At 44.1% G+C, this 20060-nt stretch overlaps 1 protein-coding gene across 6 annotated transcripts in view; it reads left to right on the top strand.

Annotated features, from left to right (window-relative positions):
* The window catches only part of LOC115108344 (AP-3 complex subunit delta-1-like), a 31523-nt gene extending 12003 nt beyond the window's left edge, over window positions 1-19520 (top strand). Inside the window, exons 13-35 of one of the 6 annotated variants that reach the window (XM_065009022.1) lie at window positions 930-1078; window positions 1383-1613; window positions 1762-1996; window positions 2103-2248; window positions 2552-2705; window positions 2918-2989; window positions 3191-3266; window positions 3585-3772; window positions 4797-4870; window positions 5147-5167; window positions 5900-6044; window positions 6154-6285; window positions 13165-13218; window positions 14200-14304; window positions 14500-14637; window positions 14893-14940; window positions 15084-15104; window positions 15521-15710; window positions 15821-15909; window positions 16089-16174; window positions 16344-16465; window positions 16946-17025; window positions 17164-19520. In XM_065009022.1, coding sequence (XP_064865094.1) covers window positions 930-1078; window positions 1383-1613; window positions 1762-1996; window positions 2103-2248; window positions 2552-2705; window positions 2918-2989; window positions 3191-3266; window positions 3585-3772; window positions 4797-4870; window positions 5147-5167; window positions 5900-6044; window positions 6154-6285; window positions 13165-13218; window positions 14200-14304; window positions 14500-14637; window positions 14893-14940; window positions 15084-15104; window positions 15521-15710; window positions 15821-15909; window positions 16089-16174; window positions 16344-16465; window positions 16946-17025; window positions 17164-17259 — 2652 coding nt within the window. In that variant the 3' untranslated portion in view covers window positions 17260-19520. Of the gene's footprint in view, window positions 1-929; window positions 1079-1382; window positions 1614-1761; window positions 1997-2102; window positions 2249-2551; window positions 2706-2917; window positions 2990-3190; window positions 3267-3569; window positions 3773-4796; window positions 4871-5146; window positions 5168-5899; window positions 6045-6153; window positions 6286-13164; window positions 13219-14199; window positions 14305-14499; window positions 14638-14892; window positions 14941-15083; window positions 15105-15520; window positions 15711-15820; window positions 15910-16088; window positions 16175-16343; window positions 16466-16945; window positions 17026-17163 lie in introns of all 6 variants that reach the window. The other 5 variants (XM_029632555.2, XM_065009024.1, XM_029632556.2 and 2 more) reach the window with 5 other exon arrangements.
* Window positions 19521-20060: the final 540 nt, after the last annotated feature.

Below are 20060 nucleotides of genomic sequence, written 5' to 3'. Positions count from 1 at the left end.
CATGTTCAATCAATTGAATTTATCACAGGTGGACTCCAAGTTGTAGAAACATCTCAAGGGTGATCAATGGGTACAGGATGCACCTGAGCTCAATTTTGAGTCTCATAGCAAAGGTCTGAATACTTATGTAAATAAGGTATTTCTGTTTTTTTATCAAACCTGTGTTCACTTTGTCATTATGGGGTATTGTGTGTAGATGAGGATTTAGAATAAGGCTGTAACTTAACAATGTGGAAAAAGTAAAGGTGTCTGAATTCTTTCAGAATGCACTATATTTGAGGAGTCTGCAGACTGCTCTCGTTGAGCGTGGAGACATAATGGTAACGTTTTGTCCACAACTCTGTCCATCGCCGTTGTAATCTAATGTTCCCAAACTGGAGATTTAAACGGTGATTGAGGATCCTCGAAATCTGGTTTATCGACTCCCTACACTCGTCTATTTGATAAAGTTTTAATTATTACGTTATTATTAGTACAGAACTCGTTTTTGGCAGCACCTCACAAAAGGACAATTTCAAATGCGGCAATTTAAGTTTATATTATGATTATAACGTACGCATAGGCTCTAGTTGTTTTAAGAGAATATCCTGAAATGTTTTTTCAGATTTAGTTGAGGCATAGACCTACAACGCAGTAGGCATAGCCTATAGGTCTAGTGTTTTATATATTTTATGCCAATTTTGTCCTTTTTCGGATTCACATTGCGGACTGAATTGAAGTCCCTGGTACGAATGTGAACCGTAACACCCCTAGTTAGCGGCAGGCGGACGAGCAATATCCACCATTGTAGTACGGATGAACCCTGAGCTGGAATGTGACGCTAGATCATTTCAGTAACGCCTCGGTACATCTAGCTACGTACTGGTCACAGTACAGTTTCTGATTGCCCCATGCCTCTCTTTCTCCATGGACCATTTGTGTCCTCCCAGGTGTCCAAGAAGAACTTGATGGAGATAGTGAAGAAGCTGATGTTGCACGTCGACAAGGCTGAGGGAACCACTTACCGAGATGAGCTGCTCACCAAGATCATCGACATCTGCAGCCAGAGCAATTACCAGTACATCACCAACTTTGAATGGTCAGTACAACTTACTGGAGGGGCCTATAATTGTCTCTGGTTCTTTACACACTTTTAAACTCATACTTTCTGTGATCATGAGTCTCTGTGTCAGGTAGCGTTGAAAGACTCAGTTAACGCTTTGCAGTAATGTGTCCTAATGTATTGTACTCAATATGCTGATCGGCTCTTACCTATATGTATTTGTAAATAGTTCAAGGTTGTTGTCTTCTTTTTTTGGATTACCTGTCATTTAGGGGCCTACATTCCACTCACCTGTCTCTGAAGTACATCCGTCTGACTCTGTCCTGTGTCCATCTCTCAGGTACATCAGTATCCTGGTGGAGCTGACCCGTCTGGAGGGCACGCGGCATGGCCACCTCATTGCCTCCCAGATGCTGGACGTGGCCATTCGGGTCAAGGCCATCCGAGCCTTTGCTGTGGCCCAGATGGCTACTCTACTGGACAACGCCCACCTGCTTACCGGCAACACACAGCGCAACGGCATCTGTGAGGTTCTCTATGCCGCCGCCTGGATCTGCGGAGAGTTCTCAGAGTATGTATTCATGTCTATTCCTCTTCTGCAAGAGTACACACACGCTTTCTAGCGAGACTGTTTTCCACTAACTAGCTAATATCAGGCCAGTTCAGCCCTATATCATTGACTTATCCCTCATCCAGTACCATCCTCCATCTCCCCCCAGACACCTGGAGGAACCCATGGCAACACTGGAGGCCATGCTGCGGCCCAAGGTGGCCACCCTGCCGGGCCACATCCAGGCCGTGTACGTGCAGAACGCTGCCAAGCTGTTTGCCACGGTGTTGCGCGGCCAGGAGGGGGTGCCAGCGGACAGCACGGTAGCCCAGGAGACCAGCCAGCTGCTCATTGACAGGCTGCCTCTTTTTGTCCAGAGTTCCAACCTGGAGGTGCAGGAGAGGGTGAGTCACACATCTAACCTCCGGGGCTATTGGCAATTTGAAAGGCGAATACCTTTTTCACTATGCATCTCTCTTTGCCCCCCCCCCATTCCTCTCCCCTCCCCAGGCCTCCTGCATCCTGCAGCTGGTGAAGTACATCCAGAAGCTGCAGCAGAAGGACGTAGAGGTGGCTGAGGAGGTGACTGCTCTGTTTGCTGGGGAGCTCAACCCTGTGGCCCCCAAGGCACAGAAGAAAGTACCTGTTCCTGAAGGGTCAGTCTGCCTGCTGCTCTCTTACTCACAATGCTGTTAAATTAAGCTTATTGTGATGCACAACATAATACCTATATTTTTTTATAGTACTACTTTATGCAGCCCATTACACAATTTTCGATATTGCAAAGTAGCTTTGTTTTTTAGTCTGTCTTGCAGACTATTGAATGTCAGTCTGACTGAGTGGTATATAAAGTGTATACACAACATCAACAGAGACTTTCTGATTCCATTTAAGCACTAAACACATCCCTATTGGACAGTACAGCTGGTGAGAACGTGTTATCTTGGTTTTGTCCCCAGTCTGGACCTGGATGTGTGGATCAACGAGCCTCCGTCTGGGAGTGAGTCTGAAGACGAGGGCAGGAAGTCCAAGGGCAAGGCTGTGTTTGCCAAGGAGGAGTCCAGACACACCAAGCCACGCTACACTGAGGTGGACGAGAAGGAACTGGCCAAGGTAAGATGGCAATGTATAAGACTATCACTGCTGTAGACCTAGTGATATACAAGCTCCTCAGTTCTTTCATCAGTTGATCTGGTGTTAAATGTTTGCTGACCCTAAAACAATCAGACACCAAAGAGGTACACTGGTACACACCACTCAACCATAATATAAATACAATAGAGTTTTCATATGACTGACTTCATGCTGTTTCTCCCTCCCTCCAGAGGAGAGAAGTAAGGAAGGCAGAGCAGGCCAACAACCCATTCTACATCAAGGCCTCCCCCTCCTCTCAGAAGGTACGCAGAGCATCATTACCCAATTGGCAACTAGTCTTGTGTGTTATCCTGACTCTTGCAGAAATGTAATTAATTACACATTTCAAACTACTTCCATCTAAATATGATCATTTTAATGGACTAGGAGCCTTCATGTTGTATGTTCTTCACATTTGTGTGTTATAGTTCCTGTGTGTAAGACTTGTTTCTGTGTGTGTGCAGGTGTACCAGGATGGTGTTGGTGTGGAGCACATTCCAGTGGTGCAGATTGACCTCAGTGTGCCTCTTAAGGTCCCAGGTCAGTCTCCTCTGGCCACTAGATTATAAACTACTGATTTCAATGTACAGTGTATCAGTGAGTGGTTTGCACACAGCACTCTGTATCCAAACCTAACCCATCTCCCTCTTTCTCTCTTCACCTCTGTCATACCTTAACCCATCTACTGTGTCATAACTTATCCCCTCTACTGTACCTCTCTCACTCATCTCTCTCTGTCGTAACTTAACCCCTCTACTGTACTTCTCTCTCTGTAACATAACTTAACCCCCCTTTCTCCTTCCTTCGCTCTCCCTCTTTCTTTCTCCCTCCCGTTTGGTTTAGGGATGCCAATGTCAGATCAGTATGTGAAGCTGGAAGAGGAGCGTCGGGAGAGAAACAAGGCAGACAAGAAGAAGAAGAAGGACAAGAAGAAGAGGGAGAAGGGCGAGAAGGGCCGCCGGAGAAGGGGGGACTCTGGCCCCGAGAGCGAGGAGGACATCACCCCCGCACACATGGTGGACATCGTCACTGAGGAGATGCCAGAGGTAGGGATTTACACATGGTGTTCAGAGTAGAGGTCTTCATGGATCCAAAAGTTGACCTGTTCTGAAATGGAGATGGGACTTTCCCACCCAGACTCGAAATGCATCAATATTTTTTTTAAATATAGAGACCAGTTCCATATAGATCTGGTCAGATCCAGACCTGGTCCAATCCGAGTGATGGAAGTAGCTTAAAATGTACTTTTTTCCCCTCCCTAAGCGACTATTAACCAGAGCTGATAAAGCGCGAGGGGAGGGAGGTGCCGTTCTAGCAGGCGGGGGAGTGAGTGAGTGACACTGGGAGCAGGGAGGGAGAGACTAGAGACAGAAGCCAACCAACAAGCTGACTCACTATAGTAGACTAATAGCTGCCATAGCTAGGTTATTTATCATCAAATATGATTACATAGTACCTGTCTTGACAGCATCAAACGGGGAGAAGCTAGTTATGCAGTTAGCTAGCTAGGCTAACTGAGGCTGCAGTGCATGCACTTTCTCATTCTACAGTTACTTAATATTCTGTATGGACTTGTTATTTGTATCAGCCTACCTGTTGGCTCTTGGTTGTTGTAGCCTATCCTTCTCCTTTTAATTCTATCTTCCATTGATTTGTTATCTTCTGACTTTTTCCACACGGAGACTCTGACTGTAGCCTATTGCTGCTTTGACTTATGATTGGCCAGCAGTCCCGTTCGGCTCTGTACGGGCCCTTCTGAACACGTCAGTTAAAATTACACCTACCCAAGAGCCGTGACAATCATATCAGATCTGACCCAGATCTGTGACATTATTTAGAATTCTGGATTGGGTCTCGGATTTTCGGGATCCGTGAAGACCTCCTAGTTCAGAACGTTTCATATAGGAATTTAAGGGGAAAAAGCGAGCCCAAAACCTCATATGAAAGGGGCTCAGGCCAAGAACCCATAAAACATTTGTTATATTGAGTGGTAATTCACATTTTAATTTCATATTAAATGCAAGGATGTTATTTTACGCTGTCACTAACTTGACTCTCTTCCTGTCTCAGAATGCCTTACCCAGTGATGACGACGACAAAGATCCCAACGACCCCCACAAAGCTCTGAACATCGACCTGGACAAGTGAGTTCACTCATCACTGACCTCTCTGTATTACAGCTGTCCACTAATGGATTAGTATGAAAGCGCAGGCTATATAAACAGGCTGTGCTATTATATACTCTGGGGGTGTATAATCTCTTCCTGGCACCAATGATGAGAGATTGGTGCTAGTGCTGCCCTGGCCAGGCCCTTCCCATCCACACACACTCCCTCTCACTGTGCTCTGCTCTGTGGTTCTCTCCCTCTGTGTCTCTCTCTCTCATGCACACACACCTCTCTGTCCCCTTGCCCGAGCAGTTTGCTGGCAGCATCTCGCAGGTGAGTACATTCTCGGTGTCAGGAGGCCATGTCTGGACCTGCATACTAAACTGACTGATCTGCTGTCTGTCTCGGTCTCATGCCTGCCCCCTCCCACTAACATAGCATTTCTCTCTCTCTCTCTCCGTTTGGGCATGATATGACTTTACAGTTTAAAGTTTGATCCCAGTGTTCAACTACACAATTTTCTCCCTCTCAGCCCTACTCCATTTGAAACCTTCTACAAGCTCCCTTCAGAATATCAGCATTCCCTCCTTCCAAAAGTGTTATTGTGGCAGGCGCTGAAGAAAAGCGCTCTTCTCACTTACTTAAACTCTCGGTACATCAACCTGTTTTATAAGATGGAGTTAATTGATTTCTCAGTGGAACTGCTGATTTTCTGAAGTCCTAACCATCACCAGTACTACTCCTGGATGGCTACCGTGCTGCTCTTATTTTAATCCTCACCCAATTCATTGGTCTTAAACATAATTGTTAATTGCTAATTATTTGATTAACCTGTTAATGGGAGTGTCCCTCCTGACCCCCCCCGCCCCCCCTTGAAGGTTTGTGTTTGAGATGTCGTGCACCTGAGTGGAGGGCTTTGTCTCAACTAGATTCCTTTCCTAAAAGGAGACAAGGAAAAGACGCTAGTTAACACTTGATGCAGCAAATGGCTGTGGTTTGACCAGAATCCCCATGCACACGCATGGCTGTGGTTTTAAGTGTGTCTACTTCTCTTTGTGCTCTCAGGCCCCTGGCAGACAGCGAGAAGAAACTGCCAGTCAGGTCACACCGTCCCGACGAGGTCCTCAAGAGCCCCATGGAAGACAGGCAGGTGGTGGAGGTTGTACCAGAGCCCAAGAAAAAGACAGGAAAGGAGAAGAAGGACAGGAAGGTTTGGCTCCATCTTTATTTCTTAAGAATATTTTACATATTTCTGACGTTTGTTTCCGTAGTATTTGAGACCTTATTGACTTGAGGATTGTGTTTTTTTGTAATTGTAGAAGAGTAAAGAGAAAAAGAAAAAGCACAAACAAGAGGAAGAGGGGGATCTTATGGGCGCTGGGTCAGAGGAGCCTGTCCAACCAGAAGAGACCAAGGAGGTGGCAGCCCCGCCTCCTGCCTCTACACCAGAGGTATGATGTCTAAAAAGGGAGGGACTACCTTTTATACAGGGACTATATATATGGCTGTCTTCGGGAAAGTATTCTGAATTTTTCCACATTTTGTTAGGTTACAGCCTTATTCTAAAATGGATTAAATTGTTTTTTTCCCTCATCAATCTAGAAACAATACGCCAAAATGATAAAGCAAAAACAGTTTTTTAGAACTGTTGCCTAATTTATATAATACAAAAAAATATATATCACATTTACTTAAGTATTCAGACCTTTGAGGAAGCACCTTAGGTAGTAATGACGGCCTCGAGTCTTCTTGGGTATGATACTACAAGCTTGGCATACCTGTATTTGGGGAGTTTCTCCCATTCTGTAGATTCTCTCAAGCTCTGTCAGTGTGGATGGGGTACGTCGCAGCACAGCTATTTTCCGGTGTCTCCAGGGATGTTCGATCGGGTTCAAGTCCAGGCTCTGGCTGGGCTACTCAAGGACGTTCAGAGACTTGTCCCGAAGCCACTGCTGCGTTGTCTTTGTGCGCTTAGGGTCGTTGTCCTGTTGGACGGTGAACTGCCGCCCCAGTCTGAGGTCCTGAGCGCTCTGGAGCAGGTTTTCATCAAGGATCTCTCTGTACTTTGCTCTGTACAGCTTTCCATTGATCCTGACTACTCTCCCATTCCCTGCCACTGAACAACATCCCCACAGCATAATGCTGCCACCATACTTCACCGTAGGGATGGTGCCAGGTTTCCTCTATACATGATGCTTGGCATTCAGTTCAAAGTGTTCAATCTTGGTTTCATCAGACCAGAGAATCGTATTTCTCATGGTCTGAGAGTCATTTAGGTGCCTTTTGGCAAACTCCAAGCGGGCTATCGTGCCTTTCTCTGAGGAGTGGCTTCTGTCTGGCCACTCTACTATAAAGGCCTGATTGGTGGAGTGCTGCAGAGATGGGAGAACCTTCCAGAATGACAACCATCTCCACAGAGGAACTCTATAGCTCTGTCAGTAACTCCAATAAAGTTGTCGAAACATCTCAAGGATGATCAATGTAAACAGGATGCATCTGAGCTCAGTTTCGAGTCTCATAGCAAAGGGTCTGAATACTTACAGTACCAGTCAAAAGTTTAGACCCACCTACTCATTCAAGAGGTTTTCTTTATTTGTTATTATTTTCTACGTTGTAGAATAATAGTGAAGAGATAACAACTATGAAATAACACATATGGAATCATCTAGTAACCAAAAAAGTGTTAAAGAAATCAAAATATATATTTTTATTTTCGAGATTATTCTAACCCTTTGCCCTGACGAGTTTGCACACTATTGGCATTCTCTCAACCAGCTTCATGAGGTAGTCACCTGGAATGCATTTCAATTAACAGGTGTGCCTTGTTAAATAGTGGAATTTATTTCCTTCTTATTGTGATTGAGCCAATCAGTTGTGTTGTGATAAGGTAGGGTTGGTATACAGAAGATAGCCCTATTTGGTCAAAGACCAAGTCCATATTATGGCAAGAACAGCTCAAATAGGCAAAGAGAAATGACAGTCCATCATTACTTTGAGTGACTTTCATGTCTTAATCTGGATTTTTGTGCAGTCTCAAAAAACCAAGCACTATGATTAAACTGGCTCTCATGAGGACTGCCACATAAAATGAAGACCCAGAGTTACCTCTGCTGCAGAATACAAGTTCATTAGTTACCAGCCTCAGAAATTGCAGCCCAAGTAAATGCTTCAGAGTTCTAGTAACAGACACATCTCAACATCAACTGTTCAGAGGAGACTGAGACTGCGTGAATCAGGCTTTCATGGTCAAATTGCTGCACAGAAACCACTACAAAAGGACACCAACAAGTAGAAGATACTTGCTTGGGCCAAAAACACGAGCAATGGACATTAGACCTGTGGAAATCTGTCCAGATTTGAGATAATTGGTTCCAACTGCCGTGTCTTTGTGAGACGCAGAGTAGGTGAACGGATGAGCTCTGCTTGGGTGGTTCCCACCTTGAAGCATGGAGGTGTGGGGGTGCTTTGCTTGTGACACTGTCAGTGTTTAATTTAGAATTCAAGGCACACTTAACCAGCATGGCTACCACAGCATTTTGCAACGCAATATGCCATCCCATATGGTTTGGTGTTAGTGGGACTATCATTTGTTTTCCAACAGGACAATGACCCAACACACCCCCAGGCTGTGTAAGGGCTATTTGACCAAGAAGGAGAGTGATGGAGTGCTGCATCAGATGACCTGGTCTCCACAATCTCCCAACCACAACCAAATGATGGTTTGGGATGAGTTGGACCGTAGAGTGAAGGAATAGCAGCCAACAAGTTCTCAGCATATGTGGGAACTCCTTCAAGACTGTTGGAAAAGCATTCCAGGTGAAGCTGTTTGAGTGAATGCCAAGAGTGTGCAAAGCTGTCAAAGGCAAAGGGTGGCTATTTGAAGAATCTCAAATATAAAATACATTTGGATTTGTTAACACTTTTTTGGTTACTACATGATTCCATATGTGTTCATAGTTTTGATGTCTTCACTATTCTACAATGTAGAAAATAGTAAGGTAATGTAAGTTCACACCTGAGTCAATAATTTGTAGAAACACCCTTTTGGCTTCAAGTCTCTATGCTTTGCACACCTGGACTGTGCAACATTTGCCCATTTTATTATTTTCTAAATTCCTAAAGCTCAGTCAAATTGGTTGTTGATCACTGCCAAACAACCATTTTTTAGGTCTTTCCGTAGATTTAAGTAAACTGTAACTCGGCCCTTCCGGAACCTATTCGCTGTCTTCTTGATAAGCAACTCCAGTGTAGATTTGGCCTTGTTTTAGGTCATTGTCCTGCTGAAGGGTGACTTAATCTCCCAGTGTCTGGTGGAAAGCAGATTGAATCAGGTTTTCCTCTAGGATTTTGCCTGTAGCTCCATTCTGTTTATTTTATAGCCTGAAAAACCCACCAGTGCTTAACGATTACAAGCATACCCATAACAGGATGCAGCCACCATTATGCTTGAAAATATGGAGAGTGGTACTCAGTAATGTATTGAATTTGCCCCCAAACATAACACTTTGAATTCAGGACAAACATGTAATTGTTTTGCCAAATTTGTGCAGTATTACTTTAGTACCTTGTTGCAAACAGGATGGTTGTTTTGGAATATTGTTATTCTGTACAGGCTTCCTCCTTTTCACTCTTGTCAATTCAGTTAGTGTTGTAGAGTAATTACAATGTTCCATCCTCAGTTTTTTTCTTATCACAGCCATTAAACTTTAATTGCTTTAGATTCCTGATAGGTTTCATTCTCCCACAACTGAGTTAGGAAGGACATCTTTTATCTTTGTAGTGACTGGGTGTATTGATAAACCATCCAAAGTGTAATTAATAATTTCACCATACTCAAAGAGATATTCAATGCCAGCTTCTTCTTCTTTTTTTTAACCAATAGTTACCCTTCTTTGCGAGGCATTAGAAAACCTCCTTGGTCTTTGTGGTTGAATCTGTGTTTGAAATTCACTGCTCAGAGATGAGGTAGTCATTAAAAAATAATGTTTAACAAACAATCTACCTGCGGTGAAACCGCTCAACTTTTACATTACGTTCAGTCATCTAGTAGACCCCAGATCGACCCACAGGAGCAACCAGGGTCAAGTGCTGCGACCAAGGGCATGTCTATAGATCTACCACCAAGTCAAATCGGGAACCTGCAACGCCTGGGCATGCTCCTGATGAGGTGGCGGATGGTCTCCTGAGGGATCTCCTCCCAGACCTGGACTAAAACATCCGCCAACTCCTGGACAGTCTGTGGTGCAACGTGGCGTTGGTGGATGGAGCGAGACATTATGTCCCAGATGTGCTCAATTGGATTCAGGTCTGGGGAACGGGTGGGCCAGTCCATAGCATCAATGCCTTCCTCTTGCAGGAACTGCTGACACATTTCAGCCACATGAGGTCTAGCATAGTCTTGCATTAGGAGGAACCCAGGGCCAACCGCACCAGCATATGGTTTCACAAGGGGTCTGAGGATCTCATCTCGGTACCTAATGGCAGTCAGGCTACCTCTGGCGAGCACATGGAGGCCCCCCAAAGAAATGCCACCCCACACCATGACTGACCCACCGCCAAACCGGTCATGCTGGAGGATGTTGCAGGCAGCAGAACGTTCTCCACGACGTCTCCAGACTGTCACGTCTGTCACGTGCTCAGTGTGAACCTGCTTTCATCTGTGAAGAGCACAGGGCGCCAGTGGTGAATTTGCCAATCTTGGTGTTCTCTGGCAAATGCCAAACGTCCTGCACGGTGTTGGGCTGTAAGCACAACCCCCACCGGTGGACATCGGGCCCTCATACCACCCTCAGGGAGTCTGTTTCTGACCGTTTGAGCAGATACATGCACATTTGTGGCCTGCTGGAGGTCATTTTGCATGGGCTCTGGTAGTACTCCTCCTGCTCCTCCTTGCACAAAGGCGGAGGTAGCGGTCCTGCTGCTGGGTTGTTGCCCTCCTACGGCCTCCTCCACGTCTCCTGATGTACTGGCCTGTCTCCTGGTAGCGCCTCCATGCTCTGGACACTACGCTGACAGACACAGCAAACCTTCTTGCCACAGCTCGCATTGATGTGTCATCCTGGATGAGCTGCACTACCTGAGCCACATGTGTGGGTTGTAGACTCCGTCTCATGCTACCACTAGAGTGAAAGCACCGCCAGCATTCAAAAGTGACCAAAACATCAGCCAGGAAGCATAGAAACTGAGAAGTGGTCTGTGGTTACCACCTGCAGAACCACTCCTTTATTGGGGGTGTCTTGCTAATTTCCTATAATTTCCACCTGTTGTCTATTCCATTTGCACAACAGCATGTGACATTTATTGTCAATTGGTGTTGCTTCCTAAGTGGACAGTTTGACTTCACAGAAGTGTGATTGACTTGGAGTTACATTGTGTTTTTTAAGTGTTCCCTTTATTTTTTTGAGCAGTGTAATTTCAGGTCAAGGTTTTTCTGTAATACAATGATGGCCTGTAGGTCAGATAGACCCTGGTCAACTGTGGGGGCAATAGCATACACAACAGTATCAACAGCATACAAGTCCAGGTTAATTTGTCAATGTAAACAATAAAAAGTTCAGGACCAAGAATTGACCCCTGCAGGTCACCTTTCTTTATGCTCAGAAAATCTGATTTAACACCCTCAGTAGATGCACATAGAGTTTTCTGTCCAAGTAATTTTGAAACTATTTACATTCAGCCTGGTGTAGGCCAATTTGAGGAAATCCTCTGAATTAGCAGTGAGTGATCAACAGTATCGAAGGCCTTTGACAGATCAATGAAGAGGGCAGCACAATGTTGTCTTTTGTCCATACAGTTAACAACACAATTTATAGCTAGGGATGCAGCAAAGATGGGTTTTAGACCAGCTCATAGCACTGACTGGTGTAAATTTAGGATACAGTTCAAAGATAAGAAAGATCTTAGCTGAGAATTAATAAAGTATTCTAATATTTTAGCTAGGAAAGAGTTTTTATAAATAGGGTGATTTTAAAAAATATATATAAAACATTTTTTTTTAGTTTATAAGGGTCTCCACCTTTTGTGAAGGGGGAGTACATGGGCCGCCTTCCAAATATTGGGGATAGTGCCAGATATAGTCATTGGGTTAACATATGGGTTAATGATTCCACAATCTGGGGGGCAGAGAGCTGCAGCAAAAATGCATATCAGCCCCAGTGGATTCTTATATATATTTTTGTTACATCAATCTTAAGCAAGGCATCAAGTACATCACCGGTAGTAAATTGTTTAAATGAAAACAAAGATTCACTAGAAGTGGACCGTTAACTGTCGAGTCAGCTAGAGGCGGGCAGAGGGAAGAGCAGTTGATTGACAGACCAGGGTCAATTAAACCACAGTTTCTCTCAAATAAAAAGCCTGCCGAGATGATAAAAACATCACTTATCCCATTCTTCTTCGTTAGGATACCAGAGTCAGACAGGACTTGCTAAGGCAGGGAAGAAGATGAATTTGTACGCTTCAGTGCATTTACTGTTTTCCAAAATTTAGAAAGATCCCCAGCAGTCAGAGATGGAGCTTAAAAAGTAACTTGATTTATCTTTCTTAATCAAGATAGTACATCTGTTTCTCAGTTGTCTGAAAGATTGCCAGTCCACTACAGTCAGTTTTCCTTGCTTTGGCCCAGGCAGGAATTCTCATCTGAATGAGCGCTGAAGGTCTAACCCTTTTCTCTTTGACTCTGAATTGTTTAAAAGGGGCGTGTTTATCAGCCAGAGGAATGAATATGGAGGATACATTTTCTAGAGTGAACTCTAAGAATACAGGAGGTAGGGGCTTAATCACAGTAGAACATGTCATGTAAAAACCATTGAGGATCACTTTAGAGTGAGTATTTTGCCGTCTGGTATCTCTAATGCATACTATAGGACAATGATCACTGAGGTCATATTCCACTAGACAAATATATATGGGGGTTATTAGTAAGAATTAAATCAATCAATGAGGAGTTAATCAATGCACAATTACATTCTGTGTTGGGTATTTTGTCACTCCTGTAATTCATCTTGGAACTCTGACACTAAATAATTTGCAGCTAAACTAAGAATTAGATTTAAATTAAGAGTTTGCTTGACAGATATGAACAATTTTCTTTGATAATTTTCATTCATCAAACATTGTCATTGCTGCTTTCAAGCCCCCTCCCTTCCTATCAGCAACAAAGATTAAATCAAGTATCAGTATGAGTTCCTAGATTTCAGTGCTCCTAGTCTCTCTTTTGAAATACTTGATTTATTCATGAAAAGAACAGTGTAAGCTCTGTATCCATTTTCATGAGGAGGTAGCACTAAAATGTTTAACCTCTCTGGCCCCTCCCTTCCTCCCTGTTCTAGGCTTCGGATCTGGATTTCTGGCTCTCAAATGCTCCAGTGCCCTCTAACCCTCAGGTTGAGTTCCTCTCTCTCTTAGTCATTCCTTGTTGTCATTTGTGTTCTAACAGCACCTCTCGTGCGTGCTTTCTTTCCTTCTTCCATTCACGCTTCTCTTCTTTCACGCTTACATTACTTCCTCTCTCTCACAGGGCACATAACCCTACTCGTTCTTGGGCTGTGGTTTTTCTGTTTGCAATTGTGTTTCTTAGTGTTGGTTGTTTTTGTTTTGCTCAGTGTGTCTGTTTCTCGTCAGTGGTGGGTTCACAGTTGTCAAGTTCAGGGGCCTCAGAGTGTCTGGAATCTTGCTGACAGTTCCTGTTGATCAAGTCAAACCACTGCAACAGTAGCACAGCTCTTCGTGTGTATGACTACATTATAGACAGTGTTTTTGACGACTGACTGAGTGTTTTGTCTACATACCCTGTGTGTTCAGACTACGTCTAGCCCAGAGCAGCTGTCAGACCAGGCGGGAGACTGAAGAGGACTGTACAGTATTCAGTTTGAGCTTAGACTAGGTCATAAAGTTACTTTAAGGTCTCTGTGACCCCACACTCTCTGTCCTCTGTTCTGCCCCTGCTGTAGATGACTGTTTCAATCAGAATCTGATCATTGGTCTGTACATTTGTTTTGGGGCTCTGCATGTTGAGAAAAATGTATAATGAAAGCACTTTGTTTACATCACACCAACCGTCTGCCCTCAGGAAATGGGCTGTAAGTCTATCAGTCACCCAAATGTGACTTCGCACATCCTGTTTGAACCTGTTCTGTTTTTGTGTGTTTTGTCTATGATCGTTCCACTAAAACACAGATATTGACAATGGGTCCATTGGCACAATGTCAGCATTAAAGAACTTCTTAACAACAAACAAATGACTACAACTAACCCAAGCTACTACTACCTGTACTTGTATATGATCAATAAATGACAATGCGTGCTGTATGTCAGTAATCCTCCAAAATGTATCCAACTGACTTTATTGGTGTGTGTGTTGACAGGCAGCAGCTGCCCCTGCCTCCACCCCTAGGACGGCATCTGGTATGGCTGCCGTGGCACCAGACTCTGAGCCTGAAGAGGCCAAAGACACTGAGCCGGAGGAGACTGTGAGTCACTCCACTGATGATGCCATAACCACGAGACAGAAATCTTAGCTGTTACTAAGGATTCTACAGTAGACTACCACAACAGGATACTGTATTTTGACCGATCTTGTCTGAGCACTTCCCCATTGGACATTTTCACTCCCGCTTTCTGAATCGACTGCCCGTCACTTAAACCCCTGCTTGTTTCCCTCTCAGAAATCCTCCACGCACAAGAAGAAGAAGCAGAAAAAGGAGAAGGAGAAGAAGAAAAAGAAGCACCACCATAATCATAGCGATGGGGCCGGAGACGAGTCTGTGCAGAACGGCACTGTGGAGGAGGAGGAGCCTCTGCCGGTCAGTAACCAATCACCATTCACTCTGTCAATTAATCCCTGTCCGCTGGACGTTTAATTCATAGATAAACTCTAATTTTCATTGTTTTGTTTTGGTCTGTTGAAACACCCCCACCCTTTGATTGGCAGAGTCAAGTGTGCGTTGTGTATACACTGCCTGTCTAATAGCATATACATAATCCACACGGCAGTCTAGTTTCCTTGTTTGCATATTAAGTGACGGTTGAGAACTGACCAGACGCCTCTCTTGTTACAGCCCATGTCCAATTACGCCCTGCTGGCTGAGAACTCCTACATCAAGATGGTGAGTGTGATTGAGAGAGAAGCTTGGCTGAACTAAAGATAAATACTATTGTATATTCTATGTGGATGGCTGATATGGGAACTGAGAAGGGTCATTTTAACATGATATATAAATACTATATGTGGATCTCTCTTTCTCTCAAGATGAAGCAGGATGCTGATAAGGTATTGGCTGAGGTTCTGTGAACTGCAGGCTATGGGTTTTACAGGAGAATCTTCTAGATGTGCTGTATGGTTGTGACTTAGACTGTGCCCCCCGGCTTAATCACCCTGTGATAACCAAGCTCTTATGCAGAGACATGCAAAAATGGGAAACCGTGACCCTGTTATTCAGAACACCATAAGCCAGGGGCATCCTCTTGAGTGTGTGGTTCTTTACTATCAATGCTTCCAGATTGCTTATGAAAAATCACATGGGATTCATGTTGGGATTGGAATGGTTGAATCGATTGGCTGGTTTGCTGTGGTTTTGCATGCAAGTTAATCTGCCGGGCTCCTTGTGTGAACACTGCTGGCTACGGAGTGGATGGACCTCTGCTTTATCTCTCCCCTCATCCTTCTCTCTCGCTCCCCACCTCCAGGTGTGTGACATCCAGGGGAATCTGCAGGACGGGAGCCAGGTAGTGGTCTCTGTCATCTTTGAGAATAAGTGCGACAGCTTTATCAAGTCCATGGAGTTCAACGTGCTGGACTCTCTCAACTCCAAGCTGCAGCGGCCTGATGGAGCTGGCCCACACGACGGCCTCATCGTGCCCTTCCAACTGCCCCCCGGTGAGGAGAGAGCGGGGATGGAGACTATTATTCAACTACATTCACTTCCAAATATTAAAAGTCCTGTTTTGCAGCCAGACTAATGTTTGATCTCCTCTCTTGTTCCTCAGGGATATCAAACGAGGCACGCTTCATCTTCTCAGTGCAGAACATCGTGATGCCCCAGAAACTGAAGGGAACCCTCACCTTCATAGTCAAGGTGAGTTAGTCTATCCCACCACAAAGTCCCTCAACATCGCCCCTGCTAGCACTCTGTCTGTGAGTCTGTCTGCGACATTGACTCTGGATACAGTCTCCTTCACTGCTCAAGGTTTGACTGACTTATTTCTCATCCATAAAAGCATATTATTGATCTTCTGCTGTTATGTTCTCTCACAGACTGATGATTCCTCCACTCACGAGAAACTGGACTTTAAACTGCACTTTACCTGCACCTCCTACCTGATCACTACTCCCTGCTACAGGTCAGTGCAACTAGGCTGCCCTCAAAGAGCCTCATTCTGCTGTTCAGTAATGATGAATGTTACCTAACTGTAGATTTGGAGCTATTGGCTTTGTGTGTTGTGCCCTGATCTGAACTCATGATTAAACTGCTATGTGATGTGTAGTGAATGTGATTGCTGCTGTTTGCAGTGATGCGTATTCTAAGCTGTTGGAGTCAGGGGACCTGAAGGGGTGCTCTCTGAAGCTGGAGGGAGTTAATCAGCCCTTCCACCATCTACTGGCCAGAATCTGCTTCCACCACCACTTCTCTGGTGGGTACACTAGGACTGGAGGAAACTGGTGGAAGGCAAACGGGAGGGAGGGGGATAGGGACTGGGATACAGGGGAAAGGGTGAGGTATTCGGTGAAGGGACCCAACCATTTTCGGGGGTGTTTATTCTAGTTCGCCTTGTCCTCTTGCAAAAACAAACCTCTGAATAAGCATGTCCACTTTAAGATGATGAGGATGATCTTAGATGTTGAGATTGCATCTGGTCATAGATTAGTGTCGGGGTGGCAGGTAGCCTAGTGGTTAGAGCGTTGGTTTAGTAACGAAAGGTTGCTGGATTGTATCCCCGAGCTGACGAGGTACAAAAATCTGTTGTTCTGCCCCTGAACAAGGGTAGGCCGTCTGTGTAAATGAAAATGGGTTCTTAACTGACTTGCCTAGTTGAATAAGTGTCAATAATCCATGTCAACAATGGACTGAATGATATAACAAGCTTACGGTTGTGTTCTTGTCACCTTACCAGTTGTGGAAAGGATCGATTCCTGTGCCTCCATGTACAGCAGGTCAATCCAGGGTCACCATATGTGTCTGCTGGTCAAAACTGTGAGTAGCTCTACTCCTCAGTCAGGTGTCCAAAGAGCCACATGTTGGATCCACATGTTCAGACAACTCAAATGAGATAGAAGGTTGTGAGTTGTTATTGTAACCTTTGCCCTATATCTTTGTCCCTGTCCATTTCAGGCTGATCAGACCGTGTCCATCGACGCTAAATGTGACGAGCCGGGGCTGCTTGGGAATGTGCTGGATGAGATCAAACTCACCTTTTCTCAGTGCTGATTGTGTCTGACAGCCACTTGGTGCCCCCCTACCCCCTGTTAAACCCCCTCGCTCGCTAAAACACTCCATTTCACCCTATTTATTCATCTTCAGATTCACAACTCTCCTTTCTTCTCTCACGTCCCCACTCCCCCCTGCACTCAGAATTGTTCTTTCCACATCAGTAACTTGCTCTATGCTCACTCCCTCTGTGCACTTTTAGTTCCTCTTCCTTGTTTCAAATCTCTTTTCCACTGTCAAAGAACTTGTTTCACCTGCTCCCCACTTCCACACCTCTGACTGAACTCGTGCCCATTCTCTCTCGCTCATCGGCATTACAGTCTGTGACGGTCATGTAATGTAATCTGACAACTGGACTTTTTTTGTTGGTTGAATTGTGTTTTTACTGTTTCAGGTTGTTGCTGTTTTTGTTAATTTCTGCCGTCTGTCTGCGCCCCCCTTGCATTAAGCATCAGCGTGTTACCACTACTCTATAGTCCTGGTAGCATGCGTGACCCACTCTGACTGGCCCTAGATGGAAACATCATGTAAACTCCTTCATCCTGATCTGACCTCCTGCCTGAAGGAGACTGAACTCCTGAGACCCACCTCCAACCCCCCGTGTCCCTGCTCCAACTGTGCTAAGCTTCAGTTTGACCCGTGTCGCTGTAACATATCAATCCCTGTAAAAATTGAAAATGCCTGAGCTGGAAAGTTATACTAAGAGTGTGTTGGAATCATCTCAAAGCGTAGCCATACTCAAAAATAATGTTTCTGCATCTGTCTTGCTCTGTCTCGTATTCTAGACATGGGTAGAATGGTATCTTTTTACAATTTGTCTGATTTATTGCTTTGATTATGCTGTAATGGTTGACAGATATTTAACTGCTCATCTGCTGTGCTGTTCTAGACCTCTTATCTCTCTTGCCTCAGGCATGTCTACCACAGTATCTGTAATGAGTGACCGAAATAATATAGAACTTCTCATTGCTCTGCCTCTGTTTCTCTTTATTCACTTGTGACACATTTAAGTGAAGGCTAGCTATCACATACTGCAGCTAGAGCCTCTCACATAGCTTTGCTATAATAGCAGGCTGTTGTAGGTCTCTCGTGTTGATCTACTTAGTTTTGGATCACCTATGGGAATGGAAGGCTATTGTAGTTGTCATACAGGCATATTTTATTCTGAGAGATCAATGGCACTTGGTTGCGTATTTTATTTTCAATCAGTATTAGTCAAGGTGGCTTCTTGTTTGCTACTCCCTCCTGTCTTGAGAAAGCAAAACATTCAGTCCGTCAATAAGACGCTTGTCTGTCAAATCATCTAAACCTCTTGCCACTTTTACACTACAATACATCATACGCGTCACTGATATACAGTCATAAACTGATCTTACTCCAGTGTTATTCTCTCAGAACTGCCTTGCCACATCCTGTGCATTGACAATATGATGAACATTCATTCATCATTTTAAATGGCTTCTTCCTTTTCATGACTTGCTCAGAGGTTACAAGTTTGCTCTGTAGTTACTCTCAACATGTCTCACTGCCTGGTCCAGCGCGACGTAGTAGCAACTTTAAACTGATCCCATAGTTTGTATCCCGACTAACCCTCATTCCTGTCTTGCAAGCGTGGATGATGTTGGTCTCCTGTTGGACTATGGGTCAGCCATTCCACGAGTGTCTTCTGTCCCATGTTGGTGTGAAGAACTGTTTTTCAGCAACGTTACCTACAGAATGTCCTTCCTAAAAAAAAATGATTTGATTGGCATTACCGAATGAAACAGTTACTTTTAAATAATACATTGTACTAATTATGAACATTTCTTGTGTGGATTATTTAATCAATGTGTATCTTGCATGAGTAGGAATGTATACTTTTTATTATTTTCCCTATCCAAGGATAAACTTGCACACAAACTCCCTCGTCATTACTTGATTGTCTTTTTTTCCATTAGTTTAAAAAAAAAAAGTGAAAGTTGACTTCATCATTCTACAGTTTGATGGTATTGTAGTTTTCTGTTTAAGTCCATACAATTAAAAAAAAGAAAGGGAAAAAAAAGAAGATATTTTGTATGTTTTAAATGATTTAACATTGGGGAAGGGGGTTCTATTTGGTGGCATGGCGCTGAGAGGAAGAGGCTCCAATTCAGTAGAGAAGAAAGGTATTGTGACACTATTCAGAGAAGATACCCACTTTGTCTTAATTATTTCTCTGGTAAATTGTGATTGTCATGCTGAGGTTGGCTTGTGACATTAAAATATACTCTCATTGCCCTTTGTTTGAAGGTCCTGTCCAACTCATTCATTCACAATTCGCTAGCTGTAATCTGTTTTAAGAGGGGACTACATAAGCAAGACAATATTAGTCGACTGACATATCAACATTCCCTTTAAAGAACGGATAAGTCTGCCCAAATTGAAATAAAGGCTGAGCTGCTTTCACATCTTTTATCTTTCCTTTGACTGATTCATTGTAATTCCTGTTTTGTATTTGTATATTCAGTGAAATTGCATGTACTTTTCTTTGTGTGCAAGTCTGATTAAATTATCAATGTAGCTTGTGTATACTGAACAAAAATATAAATGTAACAATCAGATTTTATGAGTTACAGTTCATAGAAGGAAATTGGTCAATTTAAATAAATTGATTAGGCCCTAATCTATGGATTTCACATGACTGGGCAGGGCGCAGCCATGGGTGTGCATAGGCCCACCCATTGGGGAGCTAGGCCCAGCCCATCATAATGAGTTCCCCCCCCCCCAACAAAAAAGTCATTTTATTACAGACATAAATACTCCCCAGCACCCCACCCCCTCTC

Source organism: Oncorhynchus nerka, linkage group LG24 (genome assembly GCF_034236695.1).
Source record: "Oncorhynchus nerka isolate Pitt River linkage group LG24, Oner_Uvic_2.0, whole genome shotgun sequence".
Taxonomy (NCBI): domain Eukaryota; kingdom Metazoa; phylum Chordata; class Actinopteri; order Salmoniformes; family Salmonidae; genus Oncorhynchus; species Oncorhynchus nerka.
The sequence above is the reverse complement of the archived record's forward strand: the minus strand, read 5'-3'. Positions and strand labels throughout refer to the sequence as shown.